The sequence below is a fragment of the Lutra lutra genome, chromosome 9 (genome assembly GCF_902655055.1).
Source record: "Lutra lutra chromosome 9, mLutLut1.2, whole genome shotgun sequence".
Lineage (NCBI taxonomy): Eukaryota > Metazoa > Chordata > Mammalia > Carnivora > Mustelidae > Lutra > Lutra lutra.
Window position 1 is genome coordinate 100,871,442 of NC_062286.1, and position 24,155 is coordinate 100,895,596.

Here is a 24,155-nt window from a genome sequence, read left to right on the forward strand (position 1 = left end):
GCCACTAATGTCGGGGTGATTCTTAACACAGCAGAGCTAGCTGATGGTATTGGCAATGGGGGAAGAGCTAGGATTTCACCTGGTTTGTTCTCTCACTCTCATCTTTCCCATTCCAGCAAATAACACCCACCTGTCCAGCCCCGAAGCAAGGAGCTACCTTTATACCTCTTCCTCAACCCTACTCATCCCAGCAGCCAGGCAAGCCTCCCAAAGTACATCTCAAATCTGGCTGTTAGCCAGCATCTCCCGCCACCTCTCTTGCCCCAGCCACCATCAGCTCTCGTCCAGACCAGGAGTCAGCCAACTTCTGTACAGGTCCAGATAGCAAATATTTTAGGCTTTGTGGGTCATAAGCCTTCTCTGCACATACTTAACTCTGCAGCCCTAGACAACATGTAAATAAGTGGGGGTCACTGTGTTCCAAGAACGCTTTATTTTTAGACACTGAAATTAGAATTTTTATCATTTTCTTGTGTCATTGAGTCCACTTTTGATTTTTTTTTCAACCGTTTCAAAATGTGAGCAACAATTGTTAGCGCACAGCCTGCACAGAAACAGGCAGCAGGCCAGATTCGATGTCTGCCTGATTCTGAGACTTGTGCTTTCTACGCTACTTTGTCTCCTCCCCTGTAGCGTTGGTGAGACTTAAGGGGAGAGAGGGGTTCAGGCCCAAGCACTTCGAAGATGAAGATCTGGCTGAACAGAGGAAGGGAAGTTATTTCAGGCAAAGGTATCCACAGGAATAACAGCTTAGAAATGGGCAGGGGCCTGGTGCTGAGGGATAGTCTAGATCAGCCCGAGTGGGTGTTTCTAATCACAACTCACCTTTCCTTGTTGTTGAGACTGTTTTCTTTCTTCAACTTGTAATATCCCATTATTTTAGTAACGGTACTTAATTAAATACATGTTGTATAAACTTTTCAGTGACATTGCTTTATTTATACCTTTATCTTTCAAGGAACATTTTTGTACAGAGTTTTAAAAATGTACCCATGTGGGATGCCTGGCTGCTTCAGTCGGTTAAGCCAGCTCAGGTCTGGGATCAAGCCCCGCATAGGGCTCTCTGCTCAGTGGGGAGCCTGCTTCTCTCTCTTCCTCTGCCCTTTACCCCAACTCGTGCTCTCTCTCAAATAAATAAAATCTTTAAAAAAATAAATAAGAAGTGTCTAGGTCTTTGATGATTAACCTCTAACATTGCCATGCACTTTTAAATCTTTGTAGACTATGATTTGAAAAGTCTTCACAGCAGACAGTCCAAGTCCTGGGTTTGGAAGGATGGTGATTGGGACCCTGCTCAGCCCTCTGTGGGGGTTTGAGGGAATGAGGCTGATGCAGGCACTTGACCACCTCTCCACTGGGGAGTCAGGATTGCTCAAGGAAAGCCCGCCCTGCTAGGAGCCACAGTCTCCTGCCAGTTTGTAAATAGTCTCATTCCTAATTTATCTAGTTCCTCTTTCCTGAGCCAGTGACCCAGAATCCTTGGGCTGTGAGGCCGCACGCACAGGGTTGTGCAGATGAGTCTCCATATTGCCGTACTGGAAAAAATGAGGAGAAAATCACGAGCTGCTTAAAAATGGGGGAAGATAATAGAACCCTCACACAGTGGAATTAAAGCAGCCAGACCCGCCTTAATGACAAAGTACCCCAAGCTACATGTAGGTACTCCCAGATTTGGCTTGTGCCGTATAAGTGCAGTTTACTTTTCCCACCACTAGATGGCAGTCCCGTTTTAAAGCAAGTTTTTTTTGGCGCAATCATGCTGCTCAAGATAAAAGTAACCGTTTTCACCCCATGATGTTGGCAAAAAAAGGGGGAAAAAAAGTCTTAAAACTCTTGTTAGTGACTATGTGGGAAAGCGGTGAATGTCAGCAAGCACTGGTGGAAGCATAAGTGGATAGCACTATTTTGGAGGAATTTGAGTGTCACTTTCACGTGGCACACACCATGTGACCCAGCCCCGACAGGTCTGGATTTGATCATGGATTTGATCTGGATTTGAGGATGATGATGGCTAATGTTTATTTTGACCTGACTATGTGCCCTGCAGGACCTGCCTTAAGTGCTTACATCATCCAGTCCTCCCAACTCCATGTGGGCAGCCACAGTTATTTCCCTCTCCCTTTACACAGGGGACATCCAGGCACCCAAAATTCAGGCACCTTGACTCAGGTTAGAGAGCTAGTAAGTGGCAGAGCTCCAATTGTCGCCCTGCTTCCAGTACAGGGCATGTGCCTCGTGTACACCAGGAAACACACACACACGCACACACAAGGGTGTTCACTGCCTCAACGTCTGCTAGCCTAACCCTGTTGATGAGACAAGAAAGCCTGAGGGAATACTGGAGAGCAGGTAACGCCACGCACTGGATCTACAAGTGGTCAACTCGGCAAAAACAAATAAGTTATCTCATGAGCAAGCAACTATCAAAAAGACAGGAAGCAAATCTGCATATTATGGGGACCAGCATGGAGATTCAAACTGTTAAAGGATACACTGGAAAGATGCATACCAAATTTATAATGGTGTGTCAGGGTTGAGGAGGGAAACAAAAGACAAGGACTTTTAAGCTTATCTGTAATGTGCTATTATTTTCTCTTTCCTTCTGTATCCTGAGCAAAAAGGCAGAAGCTCAAACCCTACTCTAATCCAGAGTATCTTTTTTTTTAAATTTTTTTATTTTTTTTTTATTTTTTTTTTTTTACAGCTTTATAAACATATATTTTTATCCCAGGGGTACAGGTCTGCGAATCGCCAGGTTTACACACTTCACAGCACTCACCATAGCACATACCCTCCCCAATATCCATAACCCCACCCCCCTCTCCCAACCCCCTCCCCCCATCAACCCTCTGTTTGTTTTGTGAGATTAAGAGTCACTTATGGTTTGTCTCCCTCCCAATCCCATCTTGTTTCATTTACTCTTCTCCTACCCCCTCAATCTTTTTTTTTTTAAAGATTTTGTTTATTGGGGCATCTGGGTGGCTCAGCTGTCAAGAGTCTGCCTTCAGCTCAGGTTATGATGCCAGGGTCCTGGGATCGAGCCCCACATCAGGCTCCCTGCTCTCTGGGAGGCCTGCTTCTCCCTCTCCCAATACCTCTGCTTGTGTTCCTGGTGTGTCTCTATGTCAAATAAATAAAATCTTAAAAAAAAAAAAAGATTTTATTTATTTATTTGACAGAGAGAGGGAGAAAGAGATCACAAGTAGGCAGAGAGGCAGGCAGAGAGAGAGGGGGAAGCAGGCTCCCTGCTGAGATCACAACCCAAGTTGATGGCAGAGGCCTAATCCACTGAGCCACCCCAGGCACCCCAGAACATCATTTTATGATTGGATCCTCACAAATGCGTTCCTCAAACCTGACAACTATTATTGTCAAGCAACCATACAAACCTTTTGCTCCATCAGGGGCATCTCCCCAGAGAGCTTTTCTCAAGCTCCCTTCTATAGTGTAAATCACTTGAGGTTCCATACCTTCGGACTTCCTGCAGCAGCACAAACCTGTAGGCCTCTGAGGTTGGAAAGAAGGGAAGGAGGAGGGGGCAGGGAGCGTTGTCTTGTGCTTAGTGACTGACTTAAGACAGTGGTTCTCTTTAGGACACCAGCTCCAAACCATTGAAGCGTTTCTTTTTAAGTAAAGTTCCAACTACTCCTTTGCTTTACTTGAGTGTGTGTGTGGGGGGGGGGGGTCGTGGGGGGTGGTGGAGAGGAAGGCAGGTTATAATCAAATGTTTAATTGCTCAGGTGGAAAGACACAGTGACTCAAACAAATTACCCCTCTCTAACTCCATTTAAAGCCGGTAGGCAAATTCGTTACCTAGAAACACAATGACTTACAACTAACCCTCTTCCTGTATTTACCAGAGTCAACACATATGAAATCACGGGTCATATGGTGACAAGTTTTCCTAGAACTGTAATAGGTTTATGGAGGTTAATGCTCTCCAATTAAAAGGGGATAATGGCTCTGAGCAAGAGGTCAGGTCTGGGGGGTGGGGGGTGGATGGGAAGAGGGAAGATAAAACTTTTTTGTATAAAATTGAAAATTGGTTTTTAGTGCCAGCCAGCATGGAGCTTTTGTCAGTGGCTGAATGCACTAAGAATGTGTAGAACTGCAGAGGAAAAGGGTATGTGGATAGCTGAACCTAATGGATTGTCTCAAAGCCCAAGACTGTAATACTATATCCTATGCTGTGAGGGAGCCTCTTCACAAAAAATATTTTAGGGCACCTGGGTGGCTCAGTCAGTTACACTTCTGTCTGCCTGGGCTCAGGTCTTGATCCCGGGGTCCTGGGATCAAGCCCCACATTGGGCTCCCTGCTCACTTGAGGAATCTTCTCCCTCTCCGTCTGGCCTCCCCGCCCCCCTCCCTTGTGTCCTTGCTCCTTTTATTTTATTTTTTTAAAGATTTTTTTTATTTATTTATTTGACAGACAGAGATCACAAGCAGGCAGAGAAGCAGGCAGAGAGAGAGGAGGAAGCAGGCTCCTTGCTGAGCAGAGAGCCCGATGCGGGGCTCGATCCCAGGACCCTGAGATCATGACCTGAGCCGAAGGCAGCGGCTTAACCCACTGAGCCACCCAGGCGCCCCTCCTTGCTCCTTTTAAAGGTTTTTATTAAAGGTTTTTGTCAGAGAGAACGAGAGCACGCAGACAGCAGGGAGAGTGGCACGAAAAAGAAGCAAGGAGCTTGACTGACGCAGGACTCATCCCAGGACTCGGATCATGACCTGAGCAGAAGGCAGATGTTTAACTGACTGAGCCACCCAGGCGGCCCTCAAATAAATAAACATTTTAAAAAATATATTTTAATTATCCTCATTTAGAGAATCCCTCATCACAAATCGTGTTTCACTTGATTTTAAGATTTTATTTATCCATTTGACAGACAGAGATCACAAGGAGGCAGAGAGGCAGGCAGAAAAAGAGGGGGAAGCAGGCTCCCTGCTGAGCAGGGAGCCTGATGTGGGGCTCGATCCCAGGATCCTAGGATCATGACATGAGCTGAAGGCGAGGCTTAACCCACTGAGCCACCCAGTGGGTTATCCGCCGCTTCACTGGATTTTAATATGCCACATCACTTAGGGAAACAGGTGGTATCCACAACTTAGTGATATACACGGTAATTCTTAAGAAGTTGTCTCATTTAGAAACTCAGATTTGGCTTTCTCCTCCTATGACTTAGCCAGGAAAATAGTTTTTCATTGACATTTCCCTCTCAAGAGGATTGAGACTTCTTAAATGGGTGAGATCTGAGGACTATCAGGATTGTAGTGAGACACTGGTGTTCTTATGTCTTTCTGGGAAGTCTGCCCAGGGATTAACTTTGGTTGTTCTCATACAACCTTGTCTGCCTGGTCAGACTCTGAAGGTCTTCCATGGGACTCTTAATGCCATTAGCTTGGGAGATTTGGTGCAAAGCGCCAGGTCCAAGGTGCATTTCTATGAACCCTAGGAAACAATTAAAATGCTGTCTTGGGTGCCTGGGTGGCTCAGTTGGTTAAAGCCTCTGCCTTTGGCTCAGGTCATGATCTCGGAGTCCTGGGATCAAGCCCTGCACTGGGCTCTCTGCTCAGCAGGGAGCCTGCTTCCCCTTGCCTCTCTGCCTACTTGTGATCTCTCCCTGTGCCAAATAAAATCTTTAAAAAAAAAAAAAAAAAAAAAGCTGTCTTGCTGGGCCTAGTCTCCTTAATTCTGGAGGGAGGCTTATTAAAGCAGTGTGGGAAAAATCTGCTCTTACAACTTTTATATTTTTTATTTTTTTAAAGATTTTATTTACTTTTTTGACAGACACAGATCACAAGTAGTCGGGAGGCAGGCAGAGAGAGAGGAGGAAGCTGATGCCCTGTTGAGCAGAGAGCCCCACATGGGGCTCAATACCAGGATCCTGGGATCATGACCCGAGCCGAAGGCAGAGGCTTTAACCCACTGAGCCACCCAGGTGCCCCATGCTCTTACAACTTTTAATGATCTCACTTGACTTTTGACTTTGGAAATTACAGGCTATGTGAATGTCTGCTGCTTGAAGAGAATGTAGAGGTGTGTATGAGTGAAAGTTCCCCTGCAATCCTCCTTCCTCCTACCTGAAGCTTACTTTCCTTGCCAGGTGGCCATCGCAGAGGATGCCTCCTTCCTGTACGTACTTACACAGAATTCACACCAGGGCTACTAGGCCAGTGGCAAAGCTGAATTCTGAACTTCTAAATACAAAATCTAAACAATTTCCAGGTTTATGAAATTACTCTATAAACACACTAATCTAAGTAAAAAGAAACTGAAACAACAGCCTCATTACTTTATTCACGTTGTATTTTATTTCTTATAATTAATGGCTAATTAAAGAAAAAACTGTAGCACCCTACTATTTTAAGACCACAAATGTAACTTAAATGCTATCCCATTCCATAAAACAGGGACCCTTCCCCCAAAGCTATAGTGGGCATTTATTTATTAAGTTTCCTGATCCCAGTGACAACTAATACTTTTTATTACTTATCACACACACAAAATTTACTGTTCTCCCTAGCTGAAGAATCTCACAAATGATACTTTTTCTTTATGTACATGGTTCATTGACTCAAACCAGAACAGAGCTACTAAAATATCCATAATTACAAAGCTCAGACTGGGGTCTGGCTATTCCTAAGGGTTATTCACTGGTATGTTAAGCAGGATTGTCAACCATGTGAAAAATGCTCCATCTTTCCAGAGAGCAATGTTTTACCTGAGGCTAAGGAATCACATTATGTATGAAAAAAAAAATACATTTTTTCAAAAATATTAAATGGAAGTTTTTTTCCCCTAAGTGAAATATACAGAAAACCTCAACATATAAAACTAGTTTTAGGAAATCACATTGGCAGCAGGAGTGGGCCGATGCGATTTCTCCCTCCACACATAGCTGGGGGCTTGTGACCCCTTCCCTCCTGGGGTACCCTGGGAACTTCTTGCATGCCAAGCCTCAAGCCCTCCAATCTCAATTCAAGGACTGGACATCCTTCTCAGGAACAGGTTATAGAGAGGAGTCCAAAAGCCGCCAACATGGTGAGAACCCTGCTTTGCTTTTCTAGGTAAATGATAGACCATGCTTACTTGTGCTTCTTTTAATGTGCTAAAGTCCAACCCTTAACATCCAAATTTCTCTGGCTTTTCGATCTTTTTGGTTGTTATAGATTTCAACAAATACTTCCACTTGGGTTATGTAGCTTTCAGATCCTGTGGCATCTCTACCTTAAGCAGCAATAGATCTTCCCAAATTGTGAGGAACCACTGAATGTTCCCAGACATCATTCTGTCCCTTAATCTGGTTTCTGAACATTCTGGTTCTTTTCCTTCTTTGTATATTCTTCTAGTCGAAGAAGCCACTTGGCCCAGTACTGCAAACAGAGCTCAGTGTCCATGAAATGTGGGTGAGCAGGGGATCCATCTTTGTAGGCCACCACGATTAAGCCACACTGAACCTAGGAAGAAACACAGGGCAGTTCCAATATTTCTACAGTAGGACCAGAGTTGAGGTTCATTTCCTTTTTGCTCTAGGGCAAACTCAGAATAAAACAATCTACAGTAATAACTCCTGTTTCTAAGAGGGGTTGGTGAAAGATTATACCAGGATACGTAAGAACACAAAGATGACAGGTAAGATATTGAAGAATGGACTCTAAACACTAAAGCACTATTCACAATGACAGAAAGCTCAGAACAGGGGAATTGCTTTTTAAGGGTAGAAGGACAAGGAACAGAGTGAACAATGGGACACAAACAGAATAAAAATCACGAGGAGTTAAGTAGCCATGAATAAGCATCGAGCAAGGCTTTATGTAAGTAGAGGCTCAGTGTCCCAACCTGAAAGCTATAGTTGGCATCATTATTTATGGCACCAACATAGGCCACAACCTGCAGCGGGTTGTCAAATGTATTTCGAATGTAAGGTTTCGGTTTCTCCGATGTCTTCCAGTCAATCACACACAGCTTGCCCCTAAAGAGAAAGAAAAGGAAGTTTTCGTAAGTAATAGTTCAAACTGAGAAACCTTAAGCCTCTTCTTAGGTATGGTTTACTAATTATCACTCAATGACTGTTGCTTCTATTCTCCACTTTCCAAAAAGACAGCTAGCTCCTCTGAGCTTTACTCCTGAGGATTAGAGAAGTGTGATGTTCTCTTTCCTGAGTCCTATATTCAGGTCAGTAATGGGCCTGTCAGGGTTACGATGGGAAATGCTTCCGGAAGCACACCGGCGAGAATTACAGGTGCAGATCCATGCAGGAGTGCTGGGGAACTTTCCCACAGTTCTAGTTTCTAAACTGTCTCAAAAGTCCTTTGGACCTCCATGCCCTTGTTTAACAGTTGACATGGGAATTGAAACTATGTCTATCACTATCTTAGTTGGATCTTATTTCAAGTATTTAGCAGGATGAACCACAAGAGACCAGTAGCAATCCCCATCATAAAGGACAAAAGCATCATGGTGCTTCAGAAATTCTCTTGCTAGGAACCAAAGGTGGAGTTCAAATCTATCAGCATTTAATAGGCACTGATTATACACAGAAATACAAATAAGAAGACTTGGTCCCTGCCTTGATAGTTTACATACAGGGTAGGGTGTCTTACTATTAGGGGTATTGGGAAAGATAAAAAAAATTTTTGCCACTTTAAAATAAAGTCAAATAACCAGTATTTACCTCCCCATTACCCCTCTCCCAGTGGGGTTTATATTTGCCAAGTGCGGATATCAGAAGGATCACAGGGTGAGCAGACTGATAACTGGTGACTATCTGTTCATTCTGTCTTTCATGAACTTCAGTTTCAAAACCAGCAGTTTAGAGGGAGTTTTTGTACAAAGTATGCATGTTACCCACCTGCCACCATAGTTCTAGAACTTATGTAAGGTATTTATAAAGTCAACCTAGAGTAGCACTGTCTAAAAGATATAAAATGCAAGCTATATATGTTATTTCAAATTTTCTAGTAACCACATCAAAAAAGAAAACAGGTGAAATTTTAATATTTTATTTAACCCAACATACTCAAAATATTATCATTTCATTATGTAATATTAAGAAGTTATTAATGGGATACATCACATTCTTTTTTGTAGTAAATCGCTGAAACCTACTTTATATATTCACAGCATACCTCACTTTAGATTGGCCACACTCAAGTATCTAATGGTTGTATGTACTAGTGGGTAGTCTCTTGGACAGTGCAGGGCTAGAGGTAGCTTTACTGTCTCTGTCAAACTGCAATATTACAAAACCAATATAATCTATGAAAATGAAGAGAGGGCCCCAGTATCCCCAGGGGGCTTCACAGTTCTCAACCTGGAATAAATCAAAATACCCTAAAATAAAGATTTTTGATATGGACCACCGTTTCTTGCAACATACTATAACTTGCAGAACTAAATAATGTGGAAAAGAGATTTTTAGTAGTATAAACCCAAATTAAAATTGCACTAAGAAAGTTACAGTTCACAACAAATGAAAAGATGCTCAGCCTAAGTTAAGTGAAATACAGACTGAAACTACGAGAGACAATGTTGATAAACAGCACCTAATACAGTGTCATTGAAGGTGTGCACACATAAGCACACTCACACCTGGGACAACTGAAAATGCCTGTTCCCTTTAATCCAGCAACTGCCCTTTTCAGTATGCACTGGAGAGCAATAGTTTGATATCCCAGGTGCAAGTGACAAGAGCCTGAAAATATAAGTATTCACATCCAGGCCTACTTCGGATCAACTGAATTTATCCGAACTGTACATAAGATCCACCAAACCAACAAGTGAACCTCACAGCCATATACAAGGAGATACGTACACTGCTGCAGTTTGTAATTGTGGAAAACCAGAAATAACCTGAATGCTTCCCCAGAGGGAAATAGATCCGGTTCATTAATACAAAGGAATACCAAATAACAGTTAAAGAGAGATCAAAATCACCATGGTAACATCTATCGAGTAGTTTGCATTTTAAGTACTATACAGAGAATGTCTCATTTAATCTCTGTAAGAACTCTATGAGGTAAGTCCTTTTATTTGTCTTATTTTAGAGATGAACAAACAGAAGTACAGAGAGGCTAACTAGCTTAAGGTTAAGATGAAAAGCTAGAAACCAAACTTAGCCAGCCTGGCTCCAGAGCCAAATATCTTACCAGCTTTGTGATACTATGCATGTAGAAATTTCTATATATACTGTGACTCTCACAGACATGTAAGTAACATACATGGTATTCTGTGTATGTATCCTATACAGTGCTGTGTATGTATGTGGAAAGTAGACTGGCAGTGTCTTATACATGCATTAAACAGTGTTAGTCTTGTGGGTGTGTTAAGTAGGATAGGAAGTAGCCTAGGACATAGTGATTTGTCTTTGGCAAGGGGACTGTGAGAGGAGGGAAGATGTGGTTATAGGTGATATGAGCTTAATTTATGCTATATTAAAAAAATCGGGGGACGCCTGAGTGGCTCAGTTGGTTAAGCGGCTGCCTTCGGCTCAGGTCATGATCCCAGAGTCCTGGGATTGAGTCCCGCATCGGGCTCCTTGCTCAGCAGGAAGCCTGCTTCTCCCTCTGCCTCTGCCTGCCACTCTGTCTGCCTGTGCTCACTCTCTCTGACAAAAAAAAAAAAAAAAAAAAAAAAAAAAAAAAAAAAAAAGAAAAGTTAAAAAAAAATCGGAAGCAGATGTGACTGTGTTAAATTAATTTTGAGTGGTGGAAAATTATTAAAAGAGAAAAGGATGTTGCAGATCTACATAAACTAATAAGGAAAGATCTCTAAAATAGTTTCAAAATGAAATAAAGCAGGGTTTGGCACTTTGTGTTAGTAAGTGGGAGTGGAGACAAATGATTGTAACATACAGTAATAAAGCACCTCAAGACCACAAGAACTTTATTTATTTTTAGGGAAGGTGGGGGGGAAGGAAGGGAGAGAGAGAGAGAGAGGGAGAGAACCTAACAGGCTTGATCTCACTACCCTGAGATGAAGATCTGAGCCAAAATCAAGAGTCCAGTGCCTAACAGACTGAGCCATCCAGGTGCCCCAAGATCACAAGAACTTAAAATCAGAGTAGGGGTGGAGGATTCTGGGAAAATGGAAGAGTAGGAAGCACCTGAAATATGTAGGCCCACCTAGACAACAACTGCAATGGCAGAATCTGCCTGATATAATTATTGGAAATCTAGAGCCTACTAAAGCCTTGGATGGTAAACTCTGGTTAATTTTGGTCAATTTCGGCTCTTAACAACTACCCATTCCCCCACCTCTTCTCAAGGGGCAGGCAGCTGTGCACACGATCCTGGAGGAGCGCATATACAGCTTGTGGGAAAATAAGAGCAGACAAAAAGGGCCTCATCCTCCAAATGTCAGGGATCTGTGCTCTCATCACTGACTGCTGCTTCGGTTCAGAGGTATAGATAAGCAGGATGGCCATTGTTACTGCACCTCCCCCCACTGCTACAAGCCCCTCTTCCTCCAGCCAAATTACTTCCAGAGGACTTAAAGGGCCAACAGCCATTTTTTCCAACCCTTCATTTTTCTCTTTTTCCCTTATTTGGGAATTAAGATACTAAAGACTACAACACCGATGGGAAAAAGAAAGTGACTGTGTATGTCCAGGGAAGGGCACAGACCCAGAAAAGACCTGAGACCTTGAGTTTATACTTCAGGCTGATCCTTAACACAGAGACAGCCTACGAGAACAGTAACAAAACCCCAAATAAAAACAATGAATACGGGTGCCTGAGTGGCTCAGTCAGTTAAGTGTCTGCCTTCGGCTCAGGTCATGATCTCAGGGTCCTAGGATTGAGTCCCACATCCGGCTTCCTGGTTCTCAGGGAGTCTGCTTCTTCCTCTGCCTGCCGCTCCCCGTTTCTCTGTCAAATAAATAAATAAAATCTTAAAAAAAAAAAAAAAAGTGAGCGCTCTTGTAACAATGATTTGTAACTCCACTTTTTGTTTTCTACAGTTTTTTTTTTTTATAAACTTGAAACAAGCAGAAAAAAATATTGCTCTTAGGTTGGTTGATCATACAAATCTTGATCAATGTTTTGTGAAACATCAGATAGCACTGGTTCATCATGTTCTTCCACTCTACTCAAGTGAGCTGCCCCATACAGAACACTAATTTCAACTAGTGTTTTGCCTAAGACTGCTGCTGTATCCTCCCGATGGGAAACATCTTCACTGTTATTTTCTATACTCATTCTCATCTCCTTTCTTTTTTTTTTTTTTAAAGATTTATTTGAGACAAACAGAGCGTGAGCATGAGCATGGTGGGGGGGTGGGACAGAGGACGAGGGAGCAGCAGACTCCCCTGAGAAGCAGGGAGGTTGATGTGGGGCTCAATCCTAGGACCCTGATATCATGGTCCGAGTTGAATGCGGATACTTAACAAACTGAGCCATCTAGGTGCCCCACTCATCTCCTTCTCTAATTGTTCTTAATTGTTCTTGAGCTCTCTGCAGTTCTAATCTCCTGTCTTTTTCTTGCATTTCCAACTCCAGCTAGAATATTAGCTGTTGCTGCTAAACAGGAGCTCCTCTGACTTGAGTCTCTCCATCATTTCCTGCCCCATCAGAGCTGGTTCTCATTCATGCTCCAAGTTGGCCATTTCCTTTTGTCTCAGTTACTCCAGCCACATATCCTTATACTTGTAAATCCACAATACTACCCACTCTATTGGATTCAGTAAATTCTTGCTACTTCTGTGAAACCCTGAGTTAGACATATTCCAAGGTACTTTTGAAAATATGCTGACTCCCTTTCTAACCCTTACCCTTAACCTGTCAGTAGCATCCTGTTGCTGGCAATGAGCCATGCACCTCAGGTGCCAGAGACTGCATGAAGCAAAGAGGGAGGGCCCCATGGATAGGTGAGTGGGTTTTTTTCTACATAATTAAAGAGATTAATAAACCTAAAAAAATTATTAATTTATGTTTTGGGCCACATAATATATAAAGACAATTTTGTGACAACAACTAAAAGGGAAAAGTAGGGATAGAGTTGTTTAAAGGAACAGTCTCTGTATGTCATTGAGGTTGGTACAAATTTAAATTAGAGTGTTATAACTGGGATGTTAAAGGTAATCCCCATGGTAAGCACAAGGACAATAGCTATAGATATACTATATCTATATAGTAGGGAATGAAAAAAGAATTGAAATGTTTCACTACAAAAAAAGAAACAGAACACAAAAGACAGAAACATACAGGAAATGAGACAAAAAAGATATCATGCCTATAGAAAATAGGTAACAAAATGACAGAAGTCTCCCCTTATCAGTAACTAGTTTAAATGTAAATGGATTAAATTCTCTAATCAAAAGACAGAGATTGGCAGGATGGATAAAACACATGATTCAACTATATGCTGTCTACAAGAGACTCACTATAGACCCAAAGACACAAATAGGCTGAATGTGAAAGGACAGAGAAAGATATTTCATGCAAATAAAAACCAAAGGTGGCTCTAACAGCAGAAAAAATAGTCTTTAAATTGAAAAAAAAAAAAAGAGACAAAGAAAGACCTTATATATTAATAAAAGGTTCAATACATCAAGAAGTATAACAATTATATACATTTACACACCTAGTAACAGGTTAGCAAAATACATAAAGCAAAACCTGACAAAACTGAAGGGAGAAATACAGTTCTTTTTTAACTTTTATTTATTTACGTAATCTCTATACCCAACATGGGGGTCTGACCCTGAGATAAAAAGCCACATGCTCTTCCAAGAAAGCCAGCCAGGTGCCCCAGAAATTCAGTTCAATAATAATAGTGGGAGAACTTCGATATCAATTTTCAATAATGGACAGAACCAGACAGTAGGAAGTAAGAAAATAAAGGACTTAACACAATAAACCAACTAGATCTAACGGACATACAGTACTCTCTACCCAACAACAGAAAACACACCTTTTCAAGCACACACCAGGACATTTTCCAGGACAAATCATATATTAGGCCACAAATTAAGTCTCAACATATTTAAACAGATAGATGTCACACAAAGCATCTTCTCCAATTACAAGATGAAGTTAGAAATCAGTAAAAGAAGTAGAACTGGAATAAAAAAATCATAAATTTGTGGAAATTAACATAACCAACCAAAGAAGTCACAGGGGAAATCAGAAGATACTTAGAGGTGAATAAAAACAAGAACACAGCATACCAAAACTTATGGGATATAGTGAAAACAGTGTTAGGGAAGCTATACAACAATAAATACTTATATTAAGAAACAACGAGGGGCGCCTGGGTGGCTCAATGGATTAAAGCCTCTGCCTTAGGCTCAGGTCATGGTCTCAAGGTCCTGAGTCGGGCTCTCTGCTCAGCAGGGAGCCTGCTTCCTCCTCTCTCTGCCTGCCCCTCTGCCTACTTGTGATCTCTGTCAAATAAATAAATAAAATTTTAAAAATCTAAGGAAAAAAAAAAAGAAACAACGAAGAATCAAATCAACATCCTAGCCTTACAACTTAAGGAACCAAAAAAACAAAGTAAACCCAAAACTTATAGAAGAAAATAAAAGAGATTAAAGACAAATGAAATTCAGAATAGAAAATCAATAGGAGGGGCACCTGGGTGGCTCAGTGGGTTAAGCCTCTGCCTTCAGCTCAGGTCATGATCTCAGGGTCCTGGGATTGAGTCCCGCATCGGGCTCTCTGCTTGGCAGGGAGCCTGCTTCCTCCTCTCTCTCTCTGCCTGCCTCTCTGCCTACTTGTGATTTCTCTCTGTCAAATAAGTAAATAAAATCTTAAAAAAAAAAAAAAGAAAGAAAATCAATAGAAAAAAAATCAATGAAAATAAACACAAAACCTACGAGGACTATATCATGAAGAAATAGAATATCTGATCGGCTCTATAATTAGAAAGGAGATTTTATCAGTAATCAAATATCCTGGAAACTAACAGCTCTAGACCTGATGATTTCATATGGATGAATCCCACCAAACATTTACATAACTAATACCAATGCTAAAACTTTCCCAAATAAATTGTAAAGTAGGGAACTTTGTAATTCATTCTATGAATCCAGTATTACCCTGATACCAAAGCCAGACAAAGGCACTACAAGAAAACTACAGAATAATCCTTACAAAGTTGTAAAAATCCTCTACAAAATAGTAGCAAATCAAATTCAGCACTTATTAAAAGAACCATACAGCATCACAAAGTGGGCTTTATTCCTGGAATGCAAGGATGGTTAAACACAAAAATCCACCAATGTTATATGCCTTATTAATAGAATGAAGGAAACCATTTAATCATCTTAACTGATGAAGAAAAAGCATCTGACAAAATGAAATACCCTTTATGAAAAAAATACTCAACAAGCTAGGGATAGAAAAAAACTACCTCAATATAATAAAAGCCATATACATATGAAAAGCCCACAGCATACTCAATGGTGAAAGACTGTAAGGTTTTCCTCTAAGATCAGGAACAAGGCAAGGCTGCCTGCTTTAATCACGTCTATTTAACAGATCTGGATGTTCTAGCCAGGGCAATTAGGCAAAACAAAGAAATAAAAAAGCAACCAAACTGGAAAGGAAGAAGTAAAATTATCTCTGTTCACAGATGAATGATCTTTTATGTTAAAAATTCTAAAGAATACACACAAAAACTGGTAGGACTTTATAAATAAATTCACCAAAGTAGCAGGATACAAAGTCAACACACAAGTCCAGTGCATTTCTATACATAAACAATGAACAATATGGAAAGGAAATTACAAAAACAATTCCATATAACATCAAAATGAATAAAATACTTGGGAATTAATAACCAAGGAGACTGAAGACTTGCACAATGAAAACTGCAAATCACCGTTGAAAAAAAATGAAAAATTTTAAAAAATTAAAGACCTAAATGAAAACATGCCCCATATTCACAGATTAGATGTAATAGTTTTAAGATGTTCATATTACCCCAAGTGATCTGCAAATTTAATACAATCTATAAAAATCTCAATGACGATTTTGCACAAATTGAAACTAATCTTAAAATCCACATGGAATCTAAAAGGGATTCTGAAAAGCCAAAATAACCCTGAAACAAACAAACAAACAAACAAACCTGGAGGACTCACACTTGTTAATTTCTTTCTTTCTTTTTTTTTTAAATTTATTTGACAGACAGATCACAAGTAGGCAGAGAGGCAGGCAGAGAGAGACAGGAGGAGGCAGGCTCCCCGCCGAGCAGAGAGCCCGATGCGGGACTTGATCCCAGGACCCCGAGACCATGACCCGAGCCCAAGGCAGAGGCCTCAACCACTGAGCCACCCAGGCGCCCCCACACTTGTTAATTTCAAAGCTTACTACAAAGCTAGAGTAATTAAAATAGTATGGTACTTGTATACAGACAGATGCATAGACTGATGGAAATAAGTAGAAAGCCCAGAAACCCTCACATACACCGTCACATGATTTTTGACAAAGGCACCACATCTATTCAATGAGGAAAGGACAGTCTTTTCAACAAATGGTACTGGGGAAACTGGACATCCACATGCAAAAGAATAAAGTTGGACTCTTACCTAACACCATATAAAAATTTTAACTCAAAATGGATCCATGACTTAAAGGTAATACTTAAAACTAAGATTTAAAACTACATAAAACTCTTAGAAGAAAACATAGGACCCAAGCTTAATGACGCTGGATTTGGTGGTGATTTTACTGAATGTGACACCAAAGGCACAGGCAACAACAACAAAATACACCAATTGGCTTACAGGAAAAGCTCTAAAAATTGTGCATCAAAGCACAAGGATAAAGTTTAGTCAGTCACAAAAAGACAAATACTTTGATTTTACTCACATGAGGTACCAAAGAGTAGTTAAATTCATAAAGACCGAAAGTAGAATGGTGGTTGCCAGGGGCTGAAAGCAGGGGAGAGTATAGTAATCACTGTTTAATGGGCACAGAATTTCAGTTTTATAAGATGACATGTCCTGGAGATGGATGGTATTGATGGTTGTACAACATCATGAATGTATTTAATGGTAATAAATTGTATACTTAAAAATGGTGAAGTTTATGGCAAATTTTATGTTACATATATTTTACCACATTAAAACCTTTTTTAAAGAAAAAGTGGAAATGGGAGACTTACTTTTAGTAGCGTGGGTTAACCACATATATTACCTATTAAAAATGTTTTAAAAATTTCTGAAACCTTAATTTCCAAAAATATTCAATGGACATATTCTCAATGTTGATCGTTTCCACTCGAAGAGCAGAAAACAATCATCAGTACTGTGGACAGCACTGTGAAGTGTCTGGTGTTAGGAACTTCTTTTTTTGATTTTGTGGGGTTTTTTTGGTTGTTGTTTTAAAGATTTTATTTATTTGAGAGAGAGAGCACGGGAGAGGGGATGGTCAGAGGGAGAAGCAGATTCCCTGCTAAGCAGGGAGCCCAACTCAGGACTTGATCAGGGGCTCTGGGATCATGACCTGAGCTGAAGGCAGACACCCAACCAACTGAGCCATCCAGGCCCCCCCTGAGTCAGGAACTTCTTGAAGTTGGCTACCTTGGTTAATCTAAAAGGCAACAAAAAATAGCCTATTAAATTTCTAGGCACACAGGGCTCTTCTCAGATATGAGGCAGTTATGGCACAAAACTGTTAGGTACCCTGAACAGTTTCCAGACTAATGAATATTCTGTCAATTTTTTAAAAATTTAAATTTTGACTAGAGTTCCACGAGTTACACTCATAGGTTTTTACCTATCCTGGTGTGTTGCCCATATATATATATATATTTTGGAATAGGGTATCTGCAGGTTACAGCTCCCCTTGGAATCTGGAATAAGTGGGAAAAACAGTAACGTAGCAGCAATTTAAAAATCACAGAAAGCTTTAGTAAGTTCAGAGTCCCTACCCATGTCAACCACCACCTGGAAGCCAGGAAAAGAAATGATTTTCAGGGCTAACAGATCAAGGTGCTATTTTTAGGGAAATGGGAAAGAAAATGCGGGAATCAAATTGGATTTTTTTAAAAAGTTATTTATTTTAGAGAGAGAGAAAGAGAGTGAGAGAGCATGCACATGAGCTGCAGAGGGATGGGTAGGGGCAGAGGGAGAGGAAGAAAAGTCTTAAGCTGACTCCACACTCTGCACACACCAGACCCAGTGCTCAATCTCATGACCCTGAGATCAGGACCTGAGCCAAAATCAAGAGCTGGACGCTTAACCGACTGAGCCACTTGGGTACCCCATTAAATCGGATCTAGTGGTTAGTAGCTTGCTTGGGAGTAGGGAAGGAGGAACATGCTGGATATGGAAAAATTATACCTTTTTTCTACCAAACACTTTGATTCTGGAACACAAATTTATAAGAATTATGAGGCTCTTCCCCATGTATCTCTTATCTCCTGCCCCATACTCAATTCTTTTATGTATCATAGAGGTTTTTGACTTCACAGGGCTGTACCTTGAAGCAGGAGTTCAGAGGAAAAAATAGTGTTTGACAGGCGTCATCTGTTCCACCCCGCATTACTTTATCTCCACACTTTGATAGAAAAAAAATCTAATACTTACTGATATTCAGCCACACAGTCCAGTAGACCTACATACTTTAGGGTCTCATGTTGAACAGCGCTTTCAAGAGCTCGCACTCCACTGACATCTTTCAGGATATGCTGGACACTTTCAATATATCCAGATTCGAGATTTTCTTCTCTTTCCTTCAAGTCCCCCTCAGGTGCAAGTATGCTTTCCAAGGCTTTATGGAACTGTTTCCCTTGTAAAAATATGTCTGGAAAGAAAATCAGGGGAAAAAACAAACAAGAACAAAGTTAGTCTAAAAAACAAATACTTAAAAACCTCTGAACAATAAAATTAGAAATTATATGAATTATCTTTAAGTGACAACTGCTAAGATACCACATTTTAGCCTCTTGTGAAATCTAAGAATGTACTTTGAAAAGCAAAGGGACTTAAGGGGTGCCTGGGTGGCTCAGTGTGTTGGGTCTCTGGCTTCGGCTCAGGTCCTGATCTCAGGGTCCTGGGATCAAGCCCCACATCAGGCTCTCTGCTCGGCGGGGAGCCTGCCTCCCCCACCCCCCCGCCCCCCCCCGCCCCGTGCCTGCCTGTCTGCCTACTTGTGATCTCTGTCAAATAAATAAATAAAATCTTAAAAAAAAAAAAAAAAGTAAAGGGACTTAAAATAGTTTGAACAATAAAAAGAATCAAAATAAAAAATTTCTAGTAGAATCAGGCCAAAGCTACAGTTGAAGATCTAGGGCAACACCTAGTGTATCATATTATGAATTTAAGCATCCATTTTAGTAACTTAACTGGTTATGAGAAATAATCATTAGAAAGTTAAGGAACTGTGCTTCTGTTCACAGTTCTTTTTACAACCAACACCAAATTAATAAACATAGTGGGGGAATCCTTTCACTAACAGGCCTAATGAATGGCAAGGAATAAAAATGAAGTCACATACAAATTAAAAACAAACTGCAGGTTTTGGGGCTTGGGGGTAAGAGGATATACGTAACACTCTTCTGCACTTTTTGGGGAGACTAAAACAGGTTAAGACAGTTGCTCTATCCTGAAATTTTTCCTCATATGCTTAAGAAAAATTGGATATGTAATTGACATATAAGGCTGTATTCATTTCAGGCATTCAATATAATGATTTGGTATCTGTATATCCTCATACATTTTTAAGTTAAGAAAATACAAACAAATCCAAGAAATTGTACATATTCACTTCATCCTTGACAAGGGAAGGAAACAAAGAGAAGGCATTGTGCTAAGAAGTGGCCTTGGTGCTTTCAAAATATTATTTAACTTTCAAACACAACAACCCAGCAAGGTAACAATCATGACTCTCAGTTTAATGAATGAGGCCTACACAATGCTTTGCCCCAAAGCAAAAAGGCAGACTAGCAGCCTGGCACCAGAGTCCATGTTCAATTCCAGTCCAGTCCATACAACAGAATGAGGAAGGCAAAATTAGGGATTAGAGTAGGAAATATATATGCATGGAGACAGACCCATAGAAAATTAGGAAAATCTGATCTAGTAAGGTAATTTCAATGCATATATTTGTCAAATTCTCTTTTACCAAGACTTTGAAAGGTCAGTTCTATCACTGTCAAAAAATAGAATCACTTCTGGGAAATTACTTGGAGAGTTAAATGACATTCAACTGAAGAACTGAGCTATTATACTCCAAATTTACTTGGCTCAACTGGACTTATTTGTATGTGAAAGGCCTACAAGAAATTTAAGACAGATGGAATTAAAATCTAGGTAAAAGTACAGCATTCATCTATAGACAAGTTTAATGAGGCAGAACACAAACATGGTCAAAACAGGAAGAAAACAAACTGTTTTATCAATTGCCAAGCAAATAAACAATTTTCTACTTCAGACTTAACCCTTAGCTAGGTCCTTCACATATAATAGGCAACAAATAACGGAATCTAGATTTGGGGTCCCCTTCATTGTAAGGCTCAGAACATTAAATATGATTGAATTTGTCAAAGTAAATTTTATTTATTATTATTAGTTTTTTAAGATTTTATTCATTTATTTGAGAGAGCAAGTAGAGCAGGGGGAAGGAGCAGAGGGAGAGGGAGAAGCAGATTCCCCACTGAGGAGGGAGCCAGAAACAGAACTTGATCTCAGGATGTTGGGATCATAACTTGAGCCAAAGGCAGATGCTTAACCAAGTAACCACCTTGGTGCCCCTAAGTAAATTTTAAAAAGCACAAGATTTATTGCAGATAGCATCATCAGAATATTCATTCAATAAATTAAAGGAATGAAAATGAAATGTTTTCAAGTCCCAGTATATAACGTGCATTTAAGAGAAAAAAAAAAAAATCCATGAGTCTCCAAGATTCTGACTGATAAACTGGCAGGATGGATAACATTTTAAGATTAAAAAGTAACAATTTTTAGTAATAAACTGGAAAAAATAAACTCCACCCCTTCCCACTATGATCAACACTTAAATTTAAATCCAAGTCGGACTTTTTTATCTTTGGCAATCTTCAAAAGGTAAAGTGATACTTGAGAAATTGACCAAATGTTGAGAATGCCAGCTCCAGGCACATCTCTATGCTCTAGCCTTTGGAAAGAGCAGGGGGAAAAGAATTTACCAATACCGTATTTTAAAAACTGCCTCTCCTGACCCATTAATCAATTTAGTGGGCTATGACATGCTTTTTCTTCCTTTTCTTCCCTTCTTTATTGGTAGGGGGGGAGCATGACCCTAATCCTCACGTGACTGCCCCTTATGAAAAAAAGTGATTCTGCCTGTTTCTTAAAATTGATCCTGAGAAACACGTCAGAGTAATAATCTAGATCAACAAAGTAAATTATATGGAAAACAACCATTGTTTTATTTCTGCTTGGGATAGTGAAGCACCTTCACATTCCCAACAGAAATTCCTTTCCTTTATCAAGGAGGCCTCCAGAGTACTTTTTTACTTTGAGCCAAGGGCTACAAAGTCCTAGGTTCCCAAACTCCTAGCAGGTTTCTGCCTTTACTTATCTGTGATTTCAGCATCCCCACAAACTATGGTATTCCAGGTTCAAGGAAAATAAAAAACAACTTCCCACGAGGAAACAATGTCAAGTCTAAATCCTAGTGGTACAAAATATGAAAAGTAAGATGCCATCAGATTTCATTTTATGCTGCTTGTTTAGAAAGCAAAAAATAGCTTAGTGGTTGTTACTTATTACCTAAAGGCAGTTAGCTCCTGCATATAGTCCTCTCCCACCACAGCTGAGGAATGTTCTAAAGGATGAGGACCTTGACCAGTTTTTGACATACGCAGGTGCTGTCTATATACTTAACGTATGTGACATGTTTAATGTGTTACCCACACACAGTTTTTTCTAAGGTGCCACAAAATTGGTACATTACTCTCAAAATTAAAAGTGCTCTCTACCAGCCACTAGGGGTATACGTACTGCTCTCGGGGAAGCATGGGCTAAGGAATGATCAACCAAAAAAACTTAGCTTTAATAGAAGACAACTATATAATCCTGATGGGACCAGCTAATTCACCTGTGCCAATGGTCTTTCACCTTGCTTTTGAATGAAGCCTTTTTTAAGGAAGCTATTCTCCTCATCTAAGAAGTTAGTATTAGGAGTTGAAAGCTTAAGTTTATTTGTTCTCAGTTACTAAACAAGAGCATCAGATTATTTCAGTTTACCAAAATCTAAATACAAATCATGTGCTCCGGTTTACCCCTTGTCTTTAAATTTACATGTCAATGAGGATAAGTAGAGCCAGGGGTAGTCACTGCATTCTGAAGAGAAAGCCTAGCAAACAAATAGAATTCCATTATCAGGTGACTGTTTTCCTTAATCAAAGAAAACAGCCAACTTTAATACTTAAGTTTGCAGCTTATAAAAGAATTTTCTACATTATTTAGTCAAACTACTTGCTCTCTGTCTTCAGTTTCATTTCATCTGAAATGAGAATAATAGTATATGCTGCATAGGGTTGTTATGATGATTGAGTTAATACAGATTAAGTGCTATTTAATGCTACTTATCATCTGAAAGCAGCACCTCACTAATTCAGGTCAAAAACACCCTCACTCTTTTGACCCTGGTGCTCTATAGTCTAGAAAACACAGTAACCATACAGAACCAGGATTGAGAAAATTACTTGAAGAATATTCTGCAAAGCCATCCTCTCCCAGTTCCAGAATCATCCGCTGTTTCCACCTCTCCAAGTAGAAAAGCTGTTCTGATGTCATGGTCTGCTGAAGGATCTTGGTCACACTACGTGTTGTATTTCTTTGCAAAGGGATTTTCAAAGGAACTGTAGGAGTACTTGTTGCGTTTAGTTTTATGCTTCTCTCTGGATTGAAGAGAGGACACCAGTTTCGTGGAACTCTTGCTTCTTCATCTTGCTTAGGGGGCTTACACTTACTCACAGGTCCATAAAGTAAATTATCTTCCTCAAACAATGATTCTGGAGTCTGAGCAAGGCCTCTGGATGACAAGACAGATTGTACTAAATCAGAGTACTTTCCTTGGTCCACTTCTTTATAAGGATTCACTTTTTTCTTCCGGCTGCATGAGTAAGAGGAAGTGGAGAAATCCACATGGGCGGCTGGTTCTAGAGAAAACCTCTTTGAACTTCTAAGCTGCCTGCAGATGGTCTGAAATGCCTTCATCTTTAGATGCTTTCTCACTTCCCTTTAGTCTACTTGCAATGTTGAGGGCCTTTTATCTCTGCACTCCTATTAAAGAGAAAAGTGGAGTTAGATACCAAATGCATTAAATATTTGAACGGCTAAAATGGAAACTGCATCAGTACGGTAAGGCACATTAACCTGCGTCCATTAAGCTTTTCCGACATGTATGGACAATGCTGTTTCCAAAGAAAGACTCTCGTTAATAGGCAGAACGACCAGTACTTGTTAAATGTGAAAAAGTACAGCCTGGGGCAAGACGTCGCTAATATTCAATCCGAAGAATCGGGACACCTAAGAAGGGAGGCATGTGAGACATATAGAAAAAGAGAATGCTACAGCCCGTCCCATAGCGGCCACGACGGTCAAGGTGAACCACTGATCCCTACCTAGATACCAGGCTCCCTGCTTGCTAAGTATTCCAGGAGAAGACTTCTCACTAAACTCTCACACCCTTTAAGGTGGTTACTTCTGCGACACGGTTTTACAGACTCGGAAATTGAGCTTCCGAACGGTCCCACCAGGAAAGCGCGGGTAAGCAGCGGTCAGCGGGGCCCATCATCGTGATCCCAAGACTGGGGCCTCCCGCTCCGCCCTACATTTGGAACCACGCCCTACATGTGGAACCAGGGTCCTACACGTGGACCGGACGGCTGGGGCCTCTGCTGTGGGAATCAGGATTAGGGAAGAAACAGCTTAAACAGAAGCCAGCTCTCGGCGAGGAAAGGTACCTCTGAAGCCACCAGACTTCACTCAACTTCCAGCGCGCCCACAACCTCTCCAGACCCGTACTTTCCCCGGTCCCGCGCTCAGAGATCGAGTTAGGCCCCGCCTAAGGGGCGGCGGTCCCCGCATGCACCGCGGCGCTGACGCCTCGCTGCTAGCCTCTCCTTCACCGCCTTAGACACTCCCGCGATCCTTGGGGAGTCCCTCCCCTCCGGAGTTAGCGCGCGTTCTGTCAAATCGCGCCCTTACGCTCTCACGATA

At 40.8% G+C, this 24,155-nt stretch overlaps 1 protein-coding gene and 1 pseudogene across 4 annotated transcripts; both read right to left on the reverse strand.

The window, feature by feature from the left end:
• Window positions 1-6,286: 6,286 nt before the first annotated feature.
• On the reverse strand, window positions 6,287-24,094 carry MGME1 (mitochondrial genome maintenance exonuclease 1). Of its 4 annotated transcripts, none has more exons than XM_047744600.1 (5): window positions 23,900-24,094; window positions 22,637-23,219; window positions 18,534-18,750; window positions 7,838-7,970; window positions 6,287-7,455 (listed from the first exon to the last, which is right to left on the reverse strand). In XM_047744600.1, exons 2-5 carry the CDS (start codon window positions 23,148-23,150, stop codon window positions 7,294-7,296), a joined length of 1,026 nt encoding a protein of 341 aa, XP_047600556.1. In that variant the 5' UTR covers window positions 23,151-23,219; window positions 23,900-24,094; the 3' UTR covers window positions 6,287-7,293. The 4 variants fall into 4 exon arrangements, with proteins under 4 accessions (XP_047600556.1, XP_047600554.1, XP_047600557.1 ...); XM_047744598.1 differs by having other exon boundaries at window positions 22,637-23,216; window positions 23,900-24,093; XM_047744601.1 differs by lacking the exon at window positions 23,900-24,094 and adding an exon at window positions 23,622-23,727 and having other exon boundaries at window positions 22,637-23,216.
• Window positions 10,670-17,879, reverse strand: LOC125108821 (DPY30 domain-containing protein 1-like; annotated as a pseudogene).
• Window positions 24,095-24,155: the final 61 nt, after the last annotated feature.